General features: G+C 50.6%; 1 protein-coding gene across 1 annotated transcript; it reads right to left on the reverse strand.

Annotated features, from left to right (window-relative positions):
- Positions 1 to 207: 207 nt before the first annotated feature.
- Positions 208 to 15,676, reverse strand: LOC142802772 (kelch-like protein 10). Its single transcript, XM_075887811.1, has 6 exons — positions 15,348 to 15,676; positions 14,040 to 14,246; positions 7,558 to 7,763; positions 5,921 to 6,153; positions 823 to 1,018; positions 208 to 232 (listed from the first exon to the last, which is right to left on the reverse strand). Exons 1-6 carry the CDS (start codon positions 15,588 to 15,590, stop codon positions 208 to 210), a joined length of 1,110 nt encoding a protein of 369 aa, XP_075743926.1. The 5' UTR covers positions 15,591 to 15,676.
- Between the last annotated feature and the right edge of the window lie 1,761 nt (positions 15,677 to 17,437).

Here is a 17,437-nt window from a genome sequence, read left to right on the forward strand (position 1 = left end):
TATTATGGCTATCTCGCATAACGTGTCCTTTCAAAGTAAAAAAGAAACATTCGATGGACACGCTCCTTTTGTGCAATAAATTAGGTTTAGGACACTTGTAAAGCGAGATTGAATCAAGTTATCAAAAATAACTATCCACGTGACTACATCACACACTTCGAAAATGCCCAGCTTGAAGTGTTAATCGCGCAAAAGTTCTATTCACAGTTAAACCTTTACGAGTGTCGCAGGCCTGAAAAGCGTCACGGCAATTTTAATACATACTTCGAAGTTTGATCATTCGGGACTGCACTCCAGATCGGCGCGTTTGAGAGGCTACGCTATCTGGCCTCCATATTTGGAAGGATCACCATAAGTGCCAGAATTAAGAGAATACAAGAACCTAAATTTGCAGTGTATATCAAAAAAAAAGGAGCAGCAGTTCAAACGTCGCAAGTTGGTATCTACAATATGCGAAGCTCTTCCAAGTTGTCAGCGATTATTACTGATCAAGCTTGTCTCAAAGACGTTCTCGTAACAAAACTATCCCATGAAAGGATATAGAAAAAGTAGACGGGGTTTTAGGAACCGGAAGTGGAGACCAGAGTGAACTAATAGACCACCGCGCAAATACGGAAAATATTGCGCGGCATCTTACTGACGTCTTTTCGATGACCGACGTAACATCAGAAAATGTTTTATGGAAACCGACATGAAACGCTCTTGTGTTGAAACAGTGTCCGCAGGTGCTGCTTCTTCTGGCTGGCCTATACATTTTAGAATAATCAGATTTGTGGCTGCTCTAGGGTGAAATAATGCGTAACGTGCGTACGCCAAGCTTGCCTGGGATTTAATCCTTGCATGCGACTCATAAGCCACCGTCCAGCCTTGGGATCGTACGTCTCGACGGTGTCACGCTCCCCGCATTCATTGAAGCCGCCCACCACGAAGAGCATCTGGTATGGCATGCGCGGCAGCCAGCGCTCGAGGTTTCGCACTACGCCGCAGCTCCCGCAAGGAACCTGAGTGGGCAGTCCTGCTGCGGGAAAATGTTTATTTGTTATCGTTAGCAGAAGATCATTAACCACATATTCAAAAAAAGCTTAGATTATTTTGCATGATGTTAACAAAAGTACCCCTTCCGTCACGAAAAGTAGCGACAAGGGTTGTTTGCAATACCGCAGCGCTTGCACTCCAGCCGTTTGAAGAAAGACACTTTATGTCGGAAGGACAAAATTTGGGCTAATTGGGGCTAATCTCGCACATAAACACCCTTGTTTCTGCTTCACTACAGTACACTTTCAATCAGGTGCCAGATAACGAACGTCATATAGGCGGCGCACTCCTGCGTACTGTATAAAATCCTGTATATAGGAAGCCCATCAATAAAAAATACCCGTGACAGCCCCACGGCGCGGAAGTAATGCCTATAGCCAGTAAGAGTGGGCGCAAGAAGGAAGAAAAAAAAAGGGGGAGAGCCGCCCCCTCTGCCACGCCAGCGTGGCGCCAGGGGACGGCACCAACTTACGCAGAACCGTTCAGCGAGCACGAACGTGGGAAAAAAGAGTGAAGTGCCCCCCCCCCTCCTGCCACCACGTCGCCAGCTCGGCGCCCGGCCAGCATCACGTTCACTGTCGCCTGCATGCCGTGGCATTAGTGCATCGCTGTTTCGTGCCGCTGTATTGTGATGGTCGTTTTTCTATATGATAGTCTGGGGTGGATACATTTTTCAGTGCCTTAAGGCACACTTTATTCCAGATATCATACCTCCATCCATTTCAGCAAACAGTGGGATGTGTAGTCCCAGTGTTACTTTTTTTATTTCTTTCTCAATAAAAGTGTATAAACAACTTTTCGTTCACGGGGAAGCACTGAAGTGACGCACGAACACAAGTTAAATGCTCTTGCGGTAAGCGCACCACGAACCGAAGTCGGAGCCGAAAGCGCTCACCGGGGTTGTCTCGAGTTCATGAAGCCCTACAAACTAGTCACTGATCAAATGCATGTGCAAGCAAATGTATATGGCACAAAAACAGTTCCAGGTTCCGTTGATGGTTTGCAAAAAGCTGCTTGCTAGATATATACCTCCGCGAAATAACTCGGCTGCATGCGGTCCCGAGTTCGATTCCAAAGCTGAATGTGCTTTTCATATTAATCTTGTTCAAGGTTTGACGAACACCTTCAACGATTGCAAATGGTCTTCCAGGCCATATGGGCCGCAGGCTTGACGCTCAAGCCGGATAAATATCACTTCTGCTTTGAGGAATTACAGTTTCTTGGCCAAGTCGTCAGTTACGCAGGAGTTCGTCCAGATCCCGAGAAAGTTGCCGCGGTCACACAGTTTTCAACACCATGAGATAAAAAGGCAGTCAGGCGTTTTCTGTGTCTCTGTGCATATTGTCGGCGGTTAATTCCAGATTTTCTCGCATCGCGTCGCCTTTAACTCGTCTCACGAGGGATGACGTTGCATTTGTTTAAGGCGACGAACAGGAAGCTGCTTTCGATGACTTGCGGCAACGTCTACACACGACCCCCGTGCTTGCCCATTTTGACGAGACAGCCCCTACAGTGCTCCATACTGACGCCAGCAATGTTGGCCTTGGAGATGTGCTTGTGCAGCGCCAGGACGACGAGGAAAGAGTGATCGCTTACACAATCAGAACTCTTGTCACGCACAGAAGCAAATTACTCGACCACAAAAAAGAAATGCCTCGCCGTTGTGTGGGTAGTTATGAAATTTCGCCCATACTTGTATGGCCGCCCATTCAAGGTTATCAGTGACCACCACTCGTTGTGTTGGTTAACAAGTCTGAAAGATCATTCTGGGCAATTGGCACGCAGGAGCCTTAGACTACAGGAATTTAATATAACGATGGTGTTTAAATCGGGAAAACGACACACAGACGCAGATTTCCTGTCTCGATCACCAATAGAGTTGGCTGCTTCTTTTGAAGAAGAGACTGCGTTCCTCGGAATCCTCGACACGTCAACCATCGCAAATCACCAGCATGACGATCCTGAGCTACTTGGCTTGATTAGAAGGACAAAGCCAGAATGTGCCCAAAGCCTTAGCAAGAGGACTATCGTCGTTATGTCTGCGAAACAATGTCCTTTACGTCAGACGGGTCCGCCTGCCTGCTTATCGTCCCTACCACTCTTTGTTCGGAGATATTGCAAGCGTGCCACAACGAGGTCATATCTGCATATTTAGGCTACACGCACATACTGGGCAGAGTTCGAGGGAGGTATTACTGGCTTAGAATCACCGCTGCCGTGAAGCATCATGTTCGGACCTGCCTCGATTGCCAGCGGCGCAAGTTGCCTCTGACGAAACCAGCCGGTTTGCTACACCCTGTTCAGATCCCGACAACGCCATTTGACCAGATCGGAACGGACCTTTTGGGCCCACTTCCCACCTCTAGTGTGGGTTACCGCTGGGATATAGTGGCGACCGACTACCTTACTCGCTACGCCAAGACAAAAGCCATCCAGAGAGGCACAGCAGAGGAGGTAGCCCGGTTCTTCATAGATAACATTGTGCTGAGACACGGTGCGCCGTCGAGCGTTATAACAGATAGCGGAACCACATTCACGGCCACGCTTTTAGATCATGTGTTGGGGCTTCGCGGTACTATTCATCGCAAGTCGACAGCTTACCATCCACAAACCAACGGGTTGACCCAGTGGCTCAAAAAAACTCTGGAAGACATGCTTTCAATGTATGTGGACATCGAACACAAAAACTGGGACGAGATTCTCTCTTACATAACGTTTGCATCATCACCATCATCATCATCATCATCATCATCCCGTTTGTTCCCTAATCCACTCTGCTCTCTTCTTGTCTTTTAAGGTTACACCTATCATTTTACTTTGCATTGCTCGCTGCATCGTCCTCAATTTAAGCTGAACCCTCTTTGTAAGTCTCCAGGTTTCTTCTCCATAGCAAAGTACCAGCAAGATGCAGCTGTTATATACCTTCCTCTTGAGGAATAGTGGCAATCTACTTGTCTTGATATGAGAGTGCTTGGCAGATGTGCTCCACCCCATTCTTATTCTTCTAGTTAATTGATCTCGTGGTTCGGCTCCGTGGTTATTACCTGCCCTAAGTAGACATAGTCTTTTACAACTTGAAGTGCACTACTACCTATCTCGAAGCGCTGCTCTCTTCCGAGGTTGTTGTACATTACTTTCGTTTTCTGCAGATTAATAATTTTAAGACCCACCATTCTGCTCTCCTTGTCTAATCCGTAATCATGAGTTGCAGCCCCGCCGCGGTGGTCTAGTGGCTAAGGTACTCGTCTGCTGACCCGCAGGTCACGGGTTCAAATCCCGGCTGCGGCGGCTGCATTTCCGATGGAGGCGGAAATGTCGAGGCCCGTGTGCTCAAATTTGGGTGCACGTTAAAGAACCCCAGGTGGTCAAAATTTCCGGAGCCCTCCACTACGGCGTCTCTCATAATCATATAGTGGTTTTGGGACGTTAAACCCCACAAATCAATCAATCAATCATGAGTTGCAATTCGTCCACTGAGTTACTCAGCAATGCAATGTCATCGGCGAAGCGCACGTTACTAAGGTACTCTCCACTAACTCTTATGCCTAACTGTTTCCATTCCAGGCCTCTGAAAACCTCCTTAAGCAGGCGGTAAATAGCATTGGGGAGATTGTATCCCCACGTTTGCATACAATACTGCTAAACAAGAAACCACACGGATGACCCCATTCATCATTGTTCACGAACAAGAAGTAAGGACGATGTTGGACGCGATGCTGCCACACGAATGCGATGACAACGAAACGAGTGCTGACGCGTTTACTCAACGCACAGAGAAAGCCAGGCAGCTCGCACGTCTGCGAATATACCAACACCAAGAGTACGACACAGGTCGCTATAACCTATGTCACACACCTGTAGCGTACGAAACTTGGGACATGGTATGGGTGTATACGCCTGTACGAAGACGGGGACTATCCGTAAGGTTGCTCAGAAAATACTTCGGACCTTATCGAGTGCTGCGATGACTTAGTGACGTTACCTACGAAGTAATCTGGGATAGCCCAAACTGTACAAGGCGTCGCCAGCACCGACCTGAACTTGTGCCCGTAGTGCGCATTAAGCCATACGTCAGCCAGTGACTCTGCCAGGCACCGTCGCTTGTATACAAAGTGACTTTATGCGCGAATCACTGACTCAGCTATTGCATCGGGGCGATGCTCGTTTAAAGGGAGGCAAATGCCGCGCTCGAAACAGACAGAGAACGAAGACGACGTGCGCGCAAACAGTCTCGAGAAAAGAGACACTGAAGAAGACGCCGTGCTTTTCTTTAGGTCTCTTTCTCTTGGCTCCTGCATCAAAATACACGCCGTCGGTTTTCGGACTCAACGTCTCGGTGATCTGCTTACGTTGAACCGCGAGAATATCATTAAAAGATGCGGTATGGTGGTTCACCAGATGTACGGGCGGACGTACGTGGCCAGTGGACGGACGATTCATGGTTTACTGATATAATTTTTCTAAGCCTTGCCCCACTCATAATCATTCAATTAGATGATGTGCTCCGATTTTTTTGTTTGCCCTGTTTTTTTTTTACTTCGTGCGATCGTGGTTACGGACAGCGGCGTTGGCGGTGGATAGCTACGGTGGGCACGTGAACCATGTTGTGATCTCAAGACAACTTTCACTGTAAAAATTACGCAGCAGACGCAGCGAGCATAAATCACTTTGCAAATCATTCTCAATAAGTCTGTTTACGGCTAAATTCGCTAATACAAAACCACCAAAATCAATTCAGGGTTTCTTCAATACCATTTGTAGTGCAAGCTATTTTCGCTAATTCAGGCCCCGTCTTCCTACGTGTCTCGGCAGCAGCTGAAGCTGTCCATAGTTGTAAATGCTTGCATGTACGGAAGCTGTAAGAAGACACAACTTTGGGACTCACGCCTTGCGGGCGCACCCACCGCTGTGACGTCAGCATTGTTGCCGTCACCACGTCCTTCGTCAGAAGGGGTCGCCACATGTGCGGGCAGACAGCTGCGGGCAGCGTACTGCAACAGCAAACGCGCACAGGGCGAGAACAGACAGGGGGCCCGCTGCTGAGCTTCCAACACAGCCGCGTTGTACGCGTCGATACCCGCCAGCGTCGGGCTTGAGTGGCAGCAGTCTGTCGGCTCCCTGCGAACAGTGACTCGTTACTTTTGAATGAAATCCTCGCACTCCTATTGAAATCTGAATCATCGAAGTCTAATTATTTAAAGTAGCGTCGGAAGCGTTGTGCGGCATATTTACGCACAGCGCCGACTCTCTGATTAGGCTTTTCGATGAGACTTCATCGGACAACGTTATTATTATGGTCATTATGAGCTTGTTATATAACGTCTGCAATAACAGCGCATCTGCTAATGATCTACAATTTACCCTGTAGTGCGCGAACTGATTCTGTTTTACGCAATTTCATCGCTCACCCTCCCCCCTCCCATAACTCGGTGCCGCCTCTGCTACGTATTTCACCTCTTGAGTGTCTATTCCTTGACTCTCGACGTCGACTACAGGAGTGGCCAGTGTGGGGGAGGGGTTTAATTTTCTCCGCTCCCGCCTGAAGTTGACATTTTGCATGCGACTACATACATGCAGCAGTCACCAGAAGCGGAATTCGTTGGGCTAGTTGGTCACGCATGTTCTTACATGACATGCGTGCCAGGATTGTCATCTTGGCACGTCATATATTTCATCATTCATTGAAGTCACGTAACACCAAATTTGGTATATGGGGAGCTGTTGACATGCGCAAGTTAACAGCTGAAATCGAAATCAACGAATACTATAGCTGAGTGAAGTTTTCGTGATAACAAGTAAAAATGTATGATCCTATACAGGTAAGACCTTGCTACACTACTTCTCTCTTGGCTCGCAGTTTATTTATAACAAAGCGGGGTAGTACTTAGTACTAACTGTTTAAGTTTAAGCCAGGAAAGCTGTGGTAACTGCATTAACCGTTTATACCCTTTTAATGCCATCTTCGACAAAGGCAACATATCTGAAAATTCTAGCGCATCCAGCGTACATTTACATGTTTCTAATCCCACTAATTAGTTTGTGTACTAAATAAACATCGGTATCAGTGAATGTCTCTGGTTTTGCGTGCCAAAACTACGATATGTTTTTCAGTCATGCTGCACTGAAGTGATTCAAAAATTTCATCCACCCGACGTCCTTCTACGTGAACTCAATTCGGTTAACATCTCGCCTCCACCGCACCGGACTGCTACTGTAGTGCGCTAGTGCGGACCAGAATAATTCGACCAGAAGACGACGACGACAACGCACCAAGCACGAGATGGTTGCACCTGCTCTTGTTCGCTTCGGACTAAATGGTTCCAGACGAAATATCCGTTTGTGGCCTCAAAGTGTCGACGTCTGTCTGTATTACTTCCACAGTAGCATCATGGACGATCACCATAACCACATTACCACCGAGGCTGCTAATTCATAATCAAGCCTTCTGTAGACACGAATAAACTCGCATCATTGAGAGCCTAAAGTGCATTCCACGTTGGGTACAGTCGCCCCACAACTTACAATGATTGACAGAGGCCGACTCGGACAGACTCCAGAAGCCTGAAGAGATCAGCACCTGCCTTGACTGGGGAGGCATTTCTGGAGTACCAGCGCACAATTGAGTGCAGCACGTCTGTCTCGGTTCGCACCCTCAGCTCGTTAGAGGTAAGCAGTTCGACGAGCAGCGCCTCCGAGATGCCCGGGAACTCGTCGCTCGTGCGCCACACCTGCGTCGAACGCAAAGCGCGGTGCCGAGAGACGCATCAGTTACTGCATCGATGATATCAGCAAGTGAGCCTGAATACGGGCGCCGCCATGTAAAGAGGGACAGTGCCGCGGCTGCAATGAAATATTTGTTCAAGAATTAATAAAAAGAAACTTGGGTCTGTTCGTTTCTACATCGCAGAGCAATTCATTGGAACGCCCAGCTGTTCAAACTCTAAAGATGGCTTTGTTCAGAGAATAAAGCGCAGCACTCTATCGATATCCCACTTGACCGGGTCCGTAAACGACAGTCAGTTCAAAGGCGAGTCAGTATGTTTCGATGCGAAGCAGCTCTTTTATTGGCCTGCGTAACGCTCAGCGTCCGTGTCTCCATGCCAACGAGCCTCGCCATGCTCCCCTCGCTGCAGGTGTTGTGGTGCTGCCAAGTAGGTCACGCCTCCCCTCGCAATACGAGGTGGCGTCTCACTTTCTCTCGCCTGCCACGCAGTTGTTGCATGTCTCCTCTTTCTCGCTTCACTATGTCAACCACCCGCAAAATTTAGTCGGCGTCGGTGTACATCAAGTGAACACTCTTTCAGCTCGTTTATCTGCGATGGAGAGGACGCCGGGAAGCGAAGCTCCTTCACACGTCGAAGCGCTTTTATGGTGGCTAGAACTGTAGCGATTTGGCCGAGCCCGGTCGTCGCCGGCATTGCAAAGGTCATCAAAGCCGATCGCGTTCGCAAATGACGACGTCGCGCCTGGAACACCAACGAGGCGCAAGCCAGGGAAGCCGAACGCAAGCATCGGTAGTGGAAGACAAACGACACCCACGAGGTGCACTTCAAGCACGCCGATCGCGTTCCAGAATGGAGACGGCGCACGGGTAACACCGATGAGACGTGAGTCAAGGACGCCTGGCAGAAGGCCAACGCCGGTGAATCCTTGACGTCACAGTCGTCGGCAACGTCTCAAAAGCGTCCGCCCGCAAGCGCAGGGCCCCGCCGGCCAATCCGGAAGTCACATGGAAGAATGACCTTGTAGGCTTATGCCACAGGAGCGAAAGAGAGACACGCCTGAACGATAACCGATGCCAGCCCGGAACGTGAGCCGTGGCTTCACGTGCCACGGCCTAGCGCCTTCTTTATTTTCTTCTGTCGCCATCGCGCGCTCTCTGGTTTGCGCGCCGCCCGAACGAGGGCGCTACAGGGCCCCCCCCCCCCCCCGTGTAGACTGGAAGTCGGAATGTGACATGCCGTTTGTGCTATTCCAACGGAAGATCAGTCGTAGATGAGAGGCTTTCTAGGGCGGTCTCCAGGTACGCCGGCTTGAGTCGCTCCAAGCTGACTGTCTCTTCACGGCCGTTCTGAAGTAGAGTGGCAGTTTTGGGGGTGCGGTGAAGGACGCGGAATGATCCGTCGTAGGCTGGTGTCAAAGGTGGTCTGACCGCGTCGTGGCGCACGAAAACATGTGTTGCAGTGGCCAGATCAGGGTGGGCGAATATGGTCTTGTTTTCGGAAGGTCTGGGTGGAGTGGGCCGGAGGTCTTGAACGCAGTCGAGGAGGCGTTGTAGGAATTGCTGTGGCTGGTCTGGTAGCTTCGTTGACGTGAAGAAGTCTCCCGGAAGCCGTAGAGAAGTGCCATACACCAGCTCTGCTGTTGAGCACTGCAGGTCTGCCCGGATGACAGCTCGTAAACCTAAGAGCACCAGTGGCAAGGCATCAACCCAGGTGGCTCTATTGAGGCGGGTAGTCAAGGCGGTCTTCAGTTGTCGGTGAAGGCGTTCCACCATGCCTGTGGCGCAGGGATGATAAGCCGTGGTACGGCAATGTCTGGCTCTGCGGATGCGATTAACGCAAGTAAACAGCGAGGACTCAAACTGACGTCCACGGTCTGTTGTCACGGTGCCAGGACAGCCAAAACGGGATACCCACGTAGAAATGAAAACGCGGGCAACTGCCTCGGCTGTGATATCTTGAATTGGAACAGCCTCTGGCCAGCGCGTGAAGCGATCGACCATGGTCAATATATAACGGTACCCCTGAGACACTGGTAGAGGGCCCACAATGTCTAGATGAACATGGTCGAAACGACGGCCGGGTGGAAGGAAAGGTTGGGGCGGCGTCTTAGTATGACGGAAGACCTTTGTCATCTGGCAGGGCAGGCACATGTGCGTCCAAGCGCGCACATCACCGTTGATTCCAGGCCAGACATAGCGCTGGGTGAGAAGACGCTGAGTATCCCGAATGCCAGGGTGACAGATGTCGTGTAAGGAGTGGAAAACGGTGCGTCGTAATGAAGCGGGAACGAAAGGGCGGGGAAGGTCAGTTGAGACATCGCACCACAAGCGCTCAGATGATAATGGATGAGGCACCAGGCGTAGTCGGAGAGAACGGGGGTTCTCCCGAAAAGCGGCAAGCTCTCTATCATCCTGCTGTGCCGAGGAGAATGAGGCCCAGTCGATGGTTGGCGGTGGAGAGTCAACCGCGGCTATACGAGAGAGGGCATCTGCGGCGGTGTTGTCAGCTCCTTTCACGTGGCGGATGTCAGTCGTGAACTCCAATATATAAGCCAGATGGCGGTGTTCACGGGGCACGTACTTGGATGAGTTAGTGCGGAAAGCATACGCCATTGGCTTATGGTCAGTCAGCACGTAAAACGAGCATCCTTCCAGGAAATGCCGAAAGTGCTGTATTGCAGCGTAGATGGCTAGTAATTCCCGGCCAAAGACGCTGTAGCAGGTCTCAGCAGGAAGTAGCTTCCGAGAGTGAAACGACAAGGGTCTCCACTCGGAGTTAATGCACTGCTGTAAGACGGCTCCGACGGCCACGCTGGATGCGTCCATCAACCGTCAACCGAGTAGGGGCGTTGACCATCAACCGAGTAGGGGCGTTGCTGCGTGGATGAATGAGAAGCACGGCATTAGCGACCGCTTGCTTAGCAGCAGCAAAGGCGGCCTGGGCCTCTGACGACCAAGGAATGGCGGAGGACGGGCCGGCGGTAGACCGAAGGAGGTCGGTGAGTGGTCGTAGCAGTTCGGCACAGTGTGGTATGAAGCACCTGGAAAAGTTCACAAGCCCCAGGAATTGGCGTAATTGGCGCAGTGTTGTAGGCTGTGGATAATCCTGAATTGCTTTAACGTGGGACCGGAGAGGGCGTATTCCTTTGGATTATATGTGATGGCCCAAGAACTCGAGCTCAGATGCGCCGAAAGTACACTTAGAGGCGTTCACAACGAGGCCGTACTGCTGAAGACGTTGGAACAGAGCGCGTAGATGGTGCTCATGATCTTCAGGTGTGCGGCTGGCGATGAGGACATCGTCAAGGTACGCGAACACAGTAGGAAGACCCCGTGTGACCTTAGAAATGAACCGCTGGAAAGTTTGAGCTGAATTGCGGAGTCCAAAAGGCATCCGCACGTATTTAAACAACCCAGAGGGCGTCGTGATGGCGGTCTTAGGTATGTCGGCGGGCTCGACAGGAATCTGGTGGTACGCCTTAACAAGGTCCACTTTGCTGAAAATTGTGCAGCCGTCGAGGCGCGATGTAAAATCCTGGATGTGAGGTAGAGGATAGCTGTCGTGGACAGTCTTGGCGTTCAACGCTCGATAGTCCGCACAAGGACGCCAGTCACCAGGATCACGCTTTGGCGCCAAATGCAGCGGGGAAGCCCAAGCGCTTGACGACGGGCGGATAATGCCGAGCTGCAGCATGTGGTCAAACTCCCGTTTAGCAATAGCTAGGCGGCCTCCGAACAGGTGGCGTGGTCGAGTGGCTGCCGGTGGACCCCGGGTGACGATGTGGTGTGTCACCGTATGTTTAGGCGGCTGAGTGAGGTTGCACGGTTTAGTTAACTCCGGGAAACTCGCCAAGATTTTTTCGAACAGTGAGGAAGGTATCAGCATGCGGATGGCCATTGGAGCGATGTCGGACAGGACTCCCGAGATGGAGAGACGAGTCTTACCATCTATGAGGCGGCGCCGCCGCACGCTGACTCCCAATCGAAGTATGAGAGGAAGTCCGAGCCGATGATCGGTTGAACCACGTCTGCGATGACGAAAACCCACCGGAAAATGCAGCGAAGGCCGAAGTCGATGGTGAGAGATCGGAGCCCATACGTTGCTATAGACGAGGCGTTGGCAGCACGAAGCACTTGCCCCTGTGACTTTGAACGATCAGCCTTAGTCGGGGGCACAACGCTAATTTCCGCGCCCGTATCTATAAGGAACCTGGCGCCCGATAGCTGGTCCGTGACCATGAAAAGGCGGCTGGGACGAGAAGGGAGATCACACGCCGCTGTCAGTGATCCCGGCAAGCGTTTCCCTGCCACAAACATGGGGGTGTACACTTCATGGCTCGGTGTCGGAAACGCCGGTGGTACCAGCAGAGGGGTGGAGGGCTGGGACTCCAAGCATCTCGTGTGCGTGGAAGAGCTCGACGACCGGAACGAGGCGAACGAGTCTCCTGCAGGGGGTTCCGGAGTGCGGCAATGGAGGCGGCGAGTTCGTCGATGCGGGCCTCAAGGCGCGAAATCGCTGTGTCTGCTGGTGGTAAGACAGCGTTGACAGATGGGGAGGTCGCTTCATGAACCTGATCGGCGAGCTCCACCAGGCGGTCGAGATTGACGTCGCCGGCCGCCGCGAGGACGAGGCGGATTGGCTGAGAAAGGCGTTGGAGGAAGAGCTCGCGAAGCAACGCTGAGTGGGCAGAGACGTCGTGTTTCCCAAGAAGCTGTCGCATTCGTCGCAGTAGTTGGGAGGGGCGCCTGTCGCCAAGGTCCCCCTCTGCAAGGAGCTGCTGTAGGCGGACGCGTTCCGAAGGCATGAATCGTTCCAGCACCTTGGTTTTAAGGTGCTGATATGGCGTAGTGTCCGAGGGGTTGGAGAGGACGTCGGAGAGCTCGCTGGCAACGTCAGGAGGAAGGACGGAGGCTACGTGGTAGTAGCGTGTCGTTTCCGAGGCGATGCGGTACAGGGAGAATTGCACCTCGACCTGATGAAACCAAACTTGCGGGTCCTGTGGCCAGAAAGATGGGAGACGCAGTTGCACGGCCGAGACGTCCTGTGGACGTGAGGCTTGTTCGGTTGAGGGTGCATTCGAGTCAGTCATTGTCTTCGTCCGGGTCACCACTTGTAGGCTTATGCCACAGGAGCGAAAGAGAGACACGCCTGAACGATAACCGATGCCAGCCCGGAACGTGAGCCGTGGCTTCACGTGCCACGGCCTAGCGCCTTCTTTATTTTCTTCTGTCGCCATCGCGCGCTCTCTGATATGCGCGCCGCCCGAACGAGGGCGCGACAACCTGGAACCTCTTGTAGACGCTCCTGCTCCGAGTGCGTTGCCGTGCGCACCGAAAACGTCACAATCCTCGCGCTGTACTTCGCTACCAACCTGCCTAAGTGACAGTTTCAGCGCTGTCTGGAGGAGACGCTGACTGATTGGGGCGAGGCGTGTCGACGCGTGCCTCTTAGAGTCGCGGCATTATCCAACGTTGACCTCAGCGGATGAGAAAGAGAACGGCTCGTCGAATACGCACGTGACGTGCACTCGCTGAAGTTCGATTCGGTGGAACGGCCACTACCCACCACGATAAGGGGACCGCGCATCTGTCTGGTATTTGCCGACGTCAACGTCGAATGTTTGCAGAAACATCTCATTGTGCACTTCACTGATCCGAAGGCCGTGGTAGCCAAGGCGAAACGCTCGTCAGCTCCGGTCCAGCGCCAATGTCCAATCCATAAAAAAATGACAAGACGTGCACCAGCCATCGCTTCCAACGATTATTCGAGTGCTCACCGCAGCCCCCGCGTTAGCACCATTCAACCCGTGACGCCACCCGTGCGCAACGCTGATGCTTCGCTTCCCATCAAGGTTCCCTTTGGGAAGATGTTAATTTTTTTTTCTCGCCAACACTATCCTTCCTACAAGTTCGACTTTGCCCCGCCACTTATTTCTTCATAAAACACGTGGAATGTCAGCACTAACCGATAAGCCAGTCACGGCATGTGAATGCCGTGACTGGCTCATCGCTTAGTGCTATCACGGCATGCGAATGGCGTGATACCACCGCGGGTTGGGGCGACAATTCACAACTGATATTTAACGTATATCGAAGGCTTGAGAGCTTACCTTTAATACAATGTAGCTTTTTTCGTGCGAGCACGAAATGCCACCTACTAAATTTAAGCTGCCTGTGCACGAACTACCGGCGTGAACTAGCTAGTGTTTCAGCAGGGAAAGTTTTTGCAGGCGATCACCCACGATGAAAACCCAATTTCTGTGCAATGCGAATCACTCGCCTGGTCGAAGTGCTCACGCGCGTAGCTGAGCACCAATCGCTTGAATTCTGGGCAGTAGAACCACTGTGCCAAGGCGGCCATTCCCAGACAGTTTTTGATCTTCAGGTTGCGCAGCATGTAATTCAGGCAGCAGTTGCGCGCCTCGTCCATGAGCAGCATGTCTGCCGCAACCAGGACCTCGGTCACGTTGTCCTCGTTGAGACGTAGCTGCAGAAGTACGAAGGAAAGACGGCTCAGTTACAATACTGCGATTCGCAGAGTTATACTAAGGCGAAGGCCTAAGATACCTCATCAGACAAGAAAACCGAACGTCGGCGTTAACAAGAGTGATGCGAAAAATCATTAAGTATGACGTCACCTTACCAACTTTTCAAGACGTCACACACCTCCAAAGTTTGTGACATCATCGCATGACGCCTTCGCTCGGTGAAAGGTAGCTTAATCACGGAGGCAGTGCGAAATCAGGTAAACACTCAAAGTGGCAATGCGTCTGATCTTGGAGTCCGTTCATAACCACCGTAGGTGTATAAACTTTATGAAAGAAAGCCGGGTAGGATGGGCACATAGACTGAGAGAGGAAAAAATCACAGCATATCCATGAAGTGAATGATGGATAAGTGGGGCGAAGCATCCATCAGTCCGTTCGCGCTTCCGCCGTCTGTTCGTTCTTGCTTCGGTCCTTCCGTGCGAGAGTCCGTCCGTCCGTGTATCTGTCGGTCCATTCGTCCGTCCGTCCGTCAGTCCATCCATCTTGTGAACTCTCCAAGCACCGTCATCTCACATCTCATATTTTCATCATATAGAAGTACTGCCATCCAGCGGACATTCCAAGGGCTAAACGAGAGGTGGCTAACTACTACTTCTACTTCTACCAACCCAACCCAACCCAACCCAACCCAACCAACCAACCAACCAAACCAACCAAACCAACCAACCAACCAACCAGCCAACCAGCCAACCAGCCAGCCAACCCAACCCAACCCAACCCAACCCAACCCAAACCAAACCAAACCAACCAACCAACCAACCTACCTACCTACCTTCCTACCTACTACTACTACTACTACTACTACTACTACTACTACTACTACTACTACTACTACTACTACTACTACATGAATCGCGGACGCACAACCCACGGCTGAAGGAGCTTCGCCCCTAAAAGAACGGTAAAGAACGTCTTTCATTCACACGTCACGTCCATGCTATAATATACCGACGTTAACTGAGTTTTCCATCCTATTGTGATACCTATCGTAATCACCAACGCACTCCGTGTCTTGATGGAGTGGCAATTAGTCGGCTCACCGTGTTCGAAGTGTAGTAGCGCAGCAACGCAGTCATCGTGGAAGCAGAGACGTCTGTTAGCAAAACGTCGCGACGGCCCCCGTAGTCCACGGAGAAGACGACCTGGAAGACGGGGCTCAAGGCTGACAAGAAACTGCACGGGGCCCTGAACTCGCCTCCGTCGGCCGTGCGAATCACGCAGTCTCGCGAATGGCTGCCGGCCTCCAGCGAGGAGACCTGTTTCTTTGAGGAACACTCGGACATGGCTGCCGGACGACCGAGCTGACGCGTCGAATGCAAAATGAACGCGAGTGGGGCACGTGGCACGAGCCTCGCGTGAAGATCGCGTTCGTCGTCGTTTTCGTCAAACTCGGTCACCAATATATATTTCACGAGATTAAAGGAAGGAATGGTTATTTCAAACGAAACTCAAGAAATAATAAAAGGCGGATGGAACTGATTCCTCTGAATCATAAACAAGCGATGGTTGCATTGAAAAAGCTCTTCACTGTGCTTTTAATTATTATGTACACGCGAAGTTTTATTCTGTGTTTCATACAACCGCTCAGTCAGAGTGAATGATGATAATAAGAATGACGACGACGACGATGCATATTAAAATTATAGTGCCTAAATAATGACAATGGCAACGATGAGGAGGACGACGATGATAGCAACGATATTGATGATTAAATAGTGGTGGCGGCGGTGGAGTTGTAGATTGTGATCCACCATTTGAAGCTACTAACTGGACAGTCAACAACAGTGCCATAAAAGAAGAAGAAACACTTAAAAGCAACAAAAGAGAAAAAAATTCACCCAACACTCGGCTAATCCCCTGCATGGGGTAAGAGCGATGGTAAGAGGAGGAGAAGGTCGTATTGGAAAGTGCATCTCCGGCCTGCTACTCCTAACATGCCTAAGACAGTAAGGCGTGGCGACAGGTGACTACAATGAGCTACTAAATACGCAGTGCAGCTTGCTGGGACGCGCCGTACACGCAATGCTTTTATGGCACAGCTGCTTTGCGTTTAGTTTCGTTACAGATTCGTATGAAGTGTCATCATCGTGAACAGCGTCTATCTTTTCAGCATGACGCCGGAAGGTTGTCGCCATATGATGACAAATTTCACGTTAAATGTGATCGCGCCATTGCAACAAAATAGGAATTACTATTCAAATTTTTTTTTCATTCGCATGAGTTTTCAGTGAAAGAGACAGAGAATAAAGCTCTCCGACTTTTCCAGCTTGAAAACTGCAAAGATAATCTAAAAAAGCGCCGAACGCCATGTGCTGGAGAAAACGCACCCGCGACGCTCCAGGCGCCGTTATTTGAAGAAATTTAAAGAAAGAACTGTAAGAGCGTTGATATATATAGATCATTGCAAAAAATAAAAATCAGTAATGCTACCTAACATTAGAGAAGCGTTCGCGAGCTGGCTCATTTCGGATGTGTCGTTCCCTCTTCAGTACCACATTGTTTGTTACCATCGTACCAGCGTTCTTAATTCGCTGGACGTAACAGGCAATGTCATGCGAGCTTCGTGTACGGTAGGGCTCTCAGTTCTATTCATTGAGCAGGTTCCGACGTGAGAGGGTGAGGGAAACACGGTAAGGTGTGCCCGCAAAAATCGAGTCAAGTGTAAGCATCCATTACATTGTATTTTGATATCTCTACGCTGAATAACTTTGCACTGCGTGGCTTTATCACTTCCATTCTTCAGGCACTTGTCTCTTAAGCCATCAGTGTACGCAACCAGCTAGAAAAAAATGTAAAACTGTGAAGTCGTTAAAAGTGTTAGAGGGTCCCTTTAGGTTTCTTTGGTGCTGGGTTGATTATCTCGAGTGCTCGAGTGGTAGTGGCTCACCGACAAAGTTTTTTTCAGCTTTCAAATTCTGATGGGGAAAGGACTCCGTTCAAAGGAAGAAGATTTATTCGGCTTATAAAAACAATGGGTAGCCTACTTTAATTAGCTTTTTATTATAAGAAACACACTATACTTCTAAATATATTCCAGATAAACTCTTTCTACTATATATCGTCTTTATGGGCGCATATATGTGTGCGGATTTGGGCGCGAGAATTCTCAAACTTAAAGGGGGAAGTGTAA

The sequence above is a fragment of the Rhipicephalus microplus genome, chromosome 3, assembly GCF_043290135.1.
Source record: "Rhipicephalus microplus isolate Deutch F79 chromosome 3, USDA_Rmic, whole genome shotgun sequence".
Classification (NCBI taxonomy): Eukaryota; Metazoa; Arthropoda; class Arachnida; order Ixodida; family Ixodidae; genus Rhipicephalus; species Rhipicephalus microplus.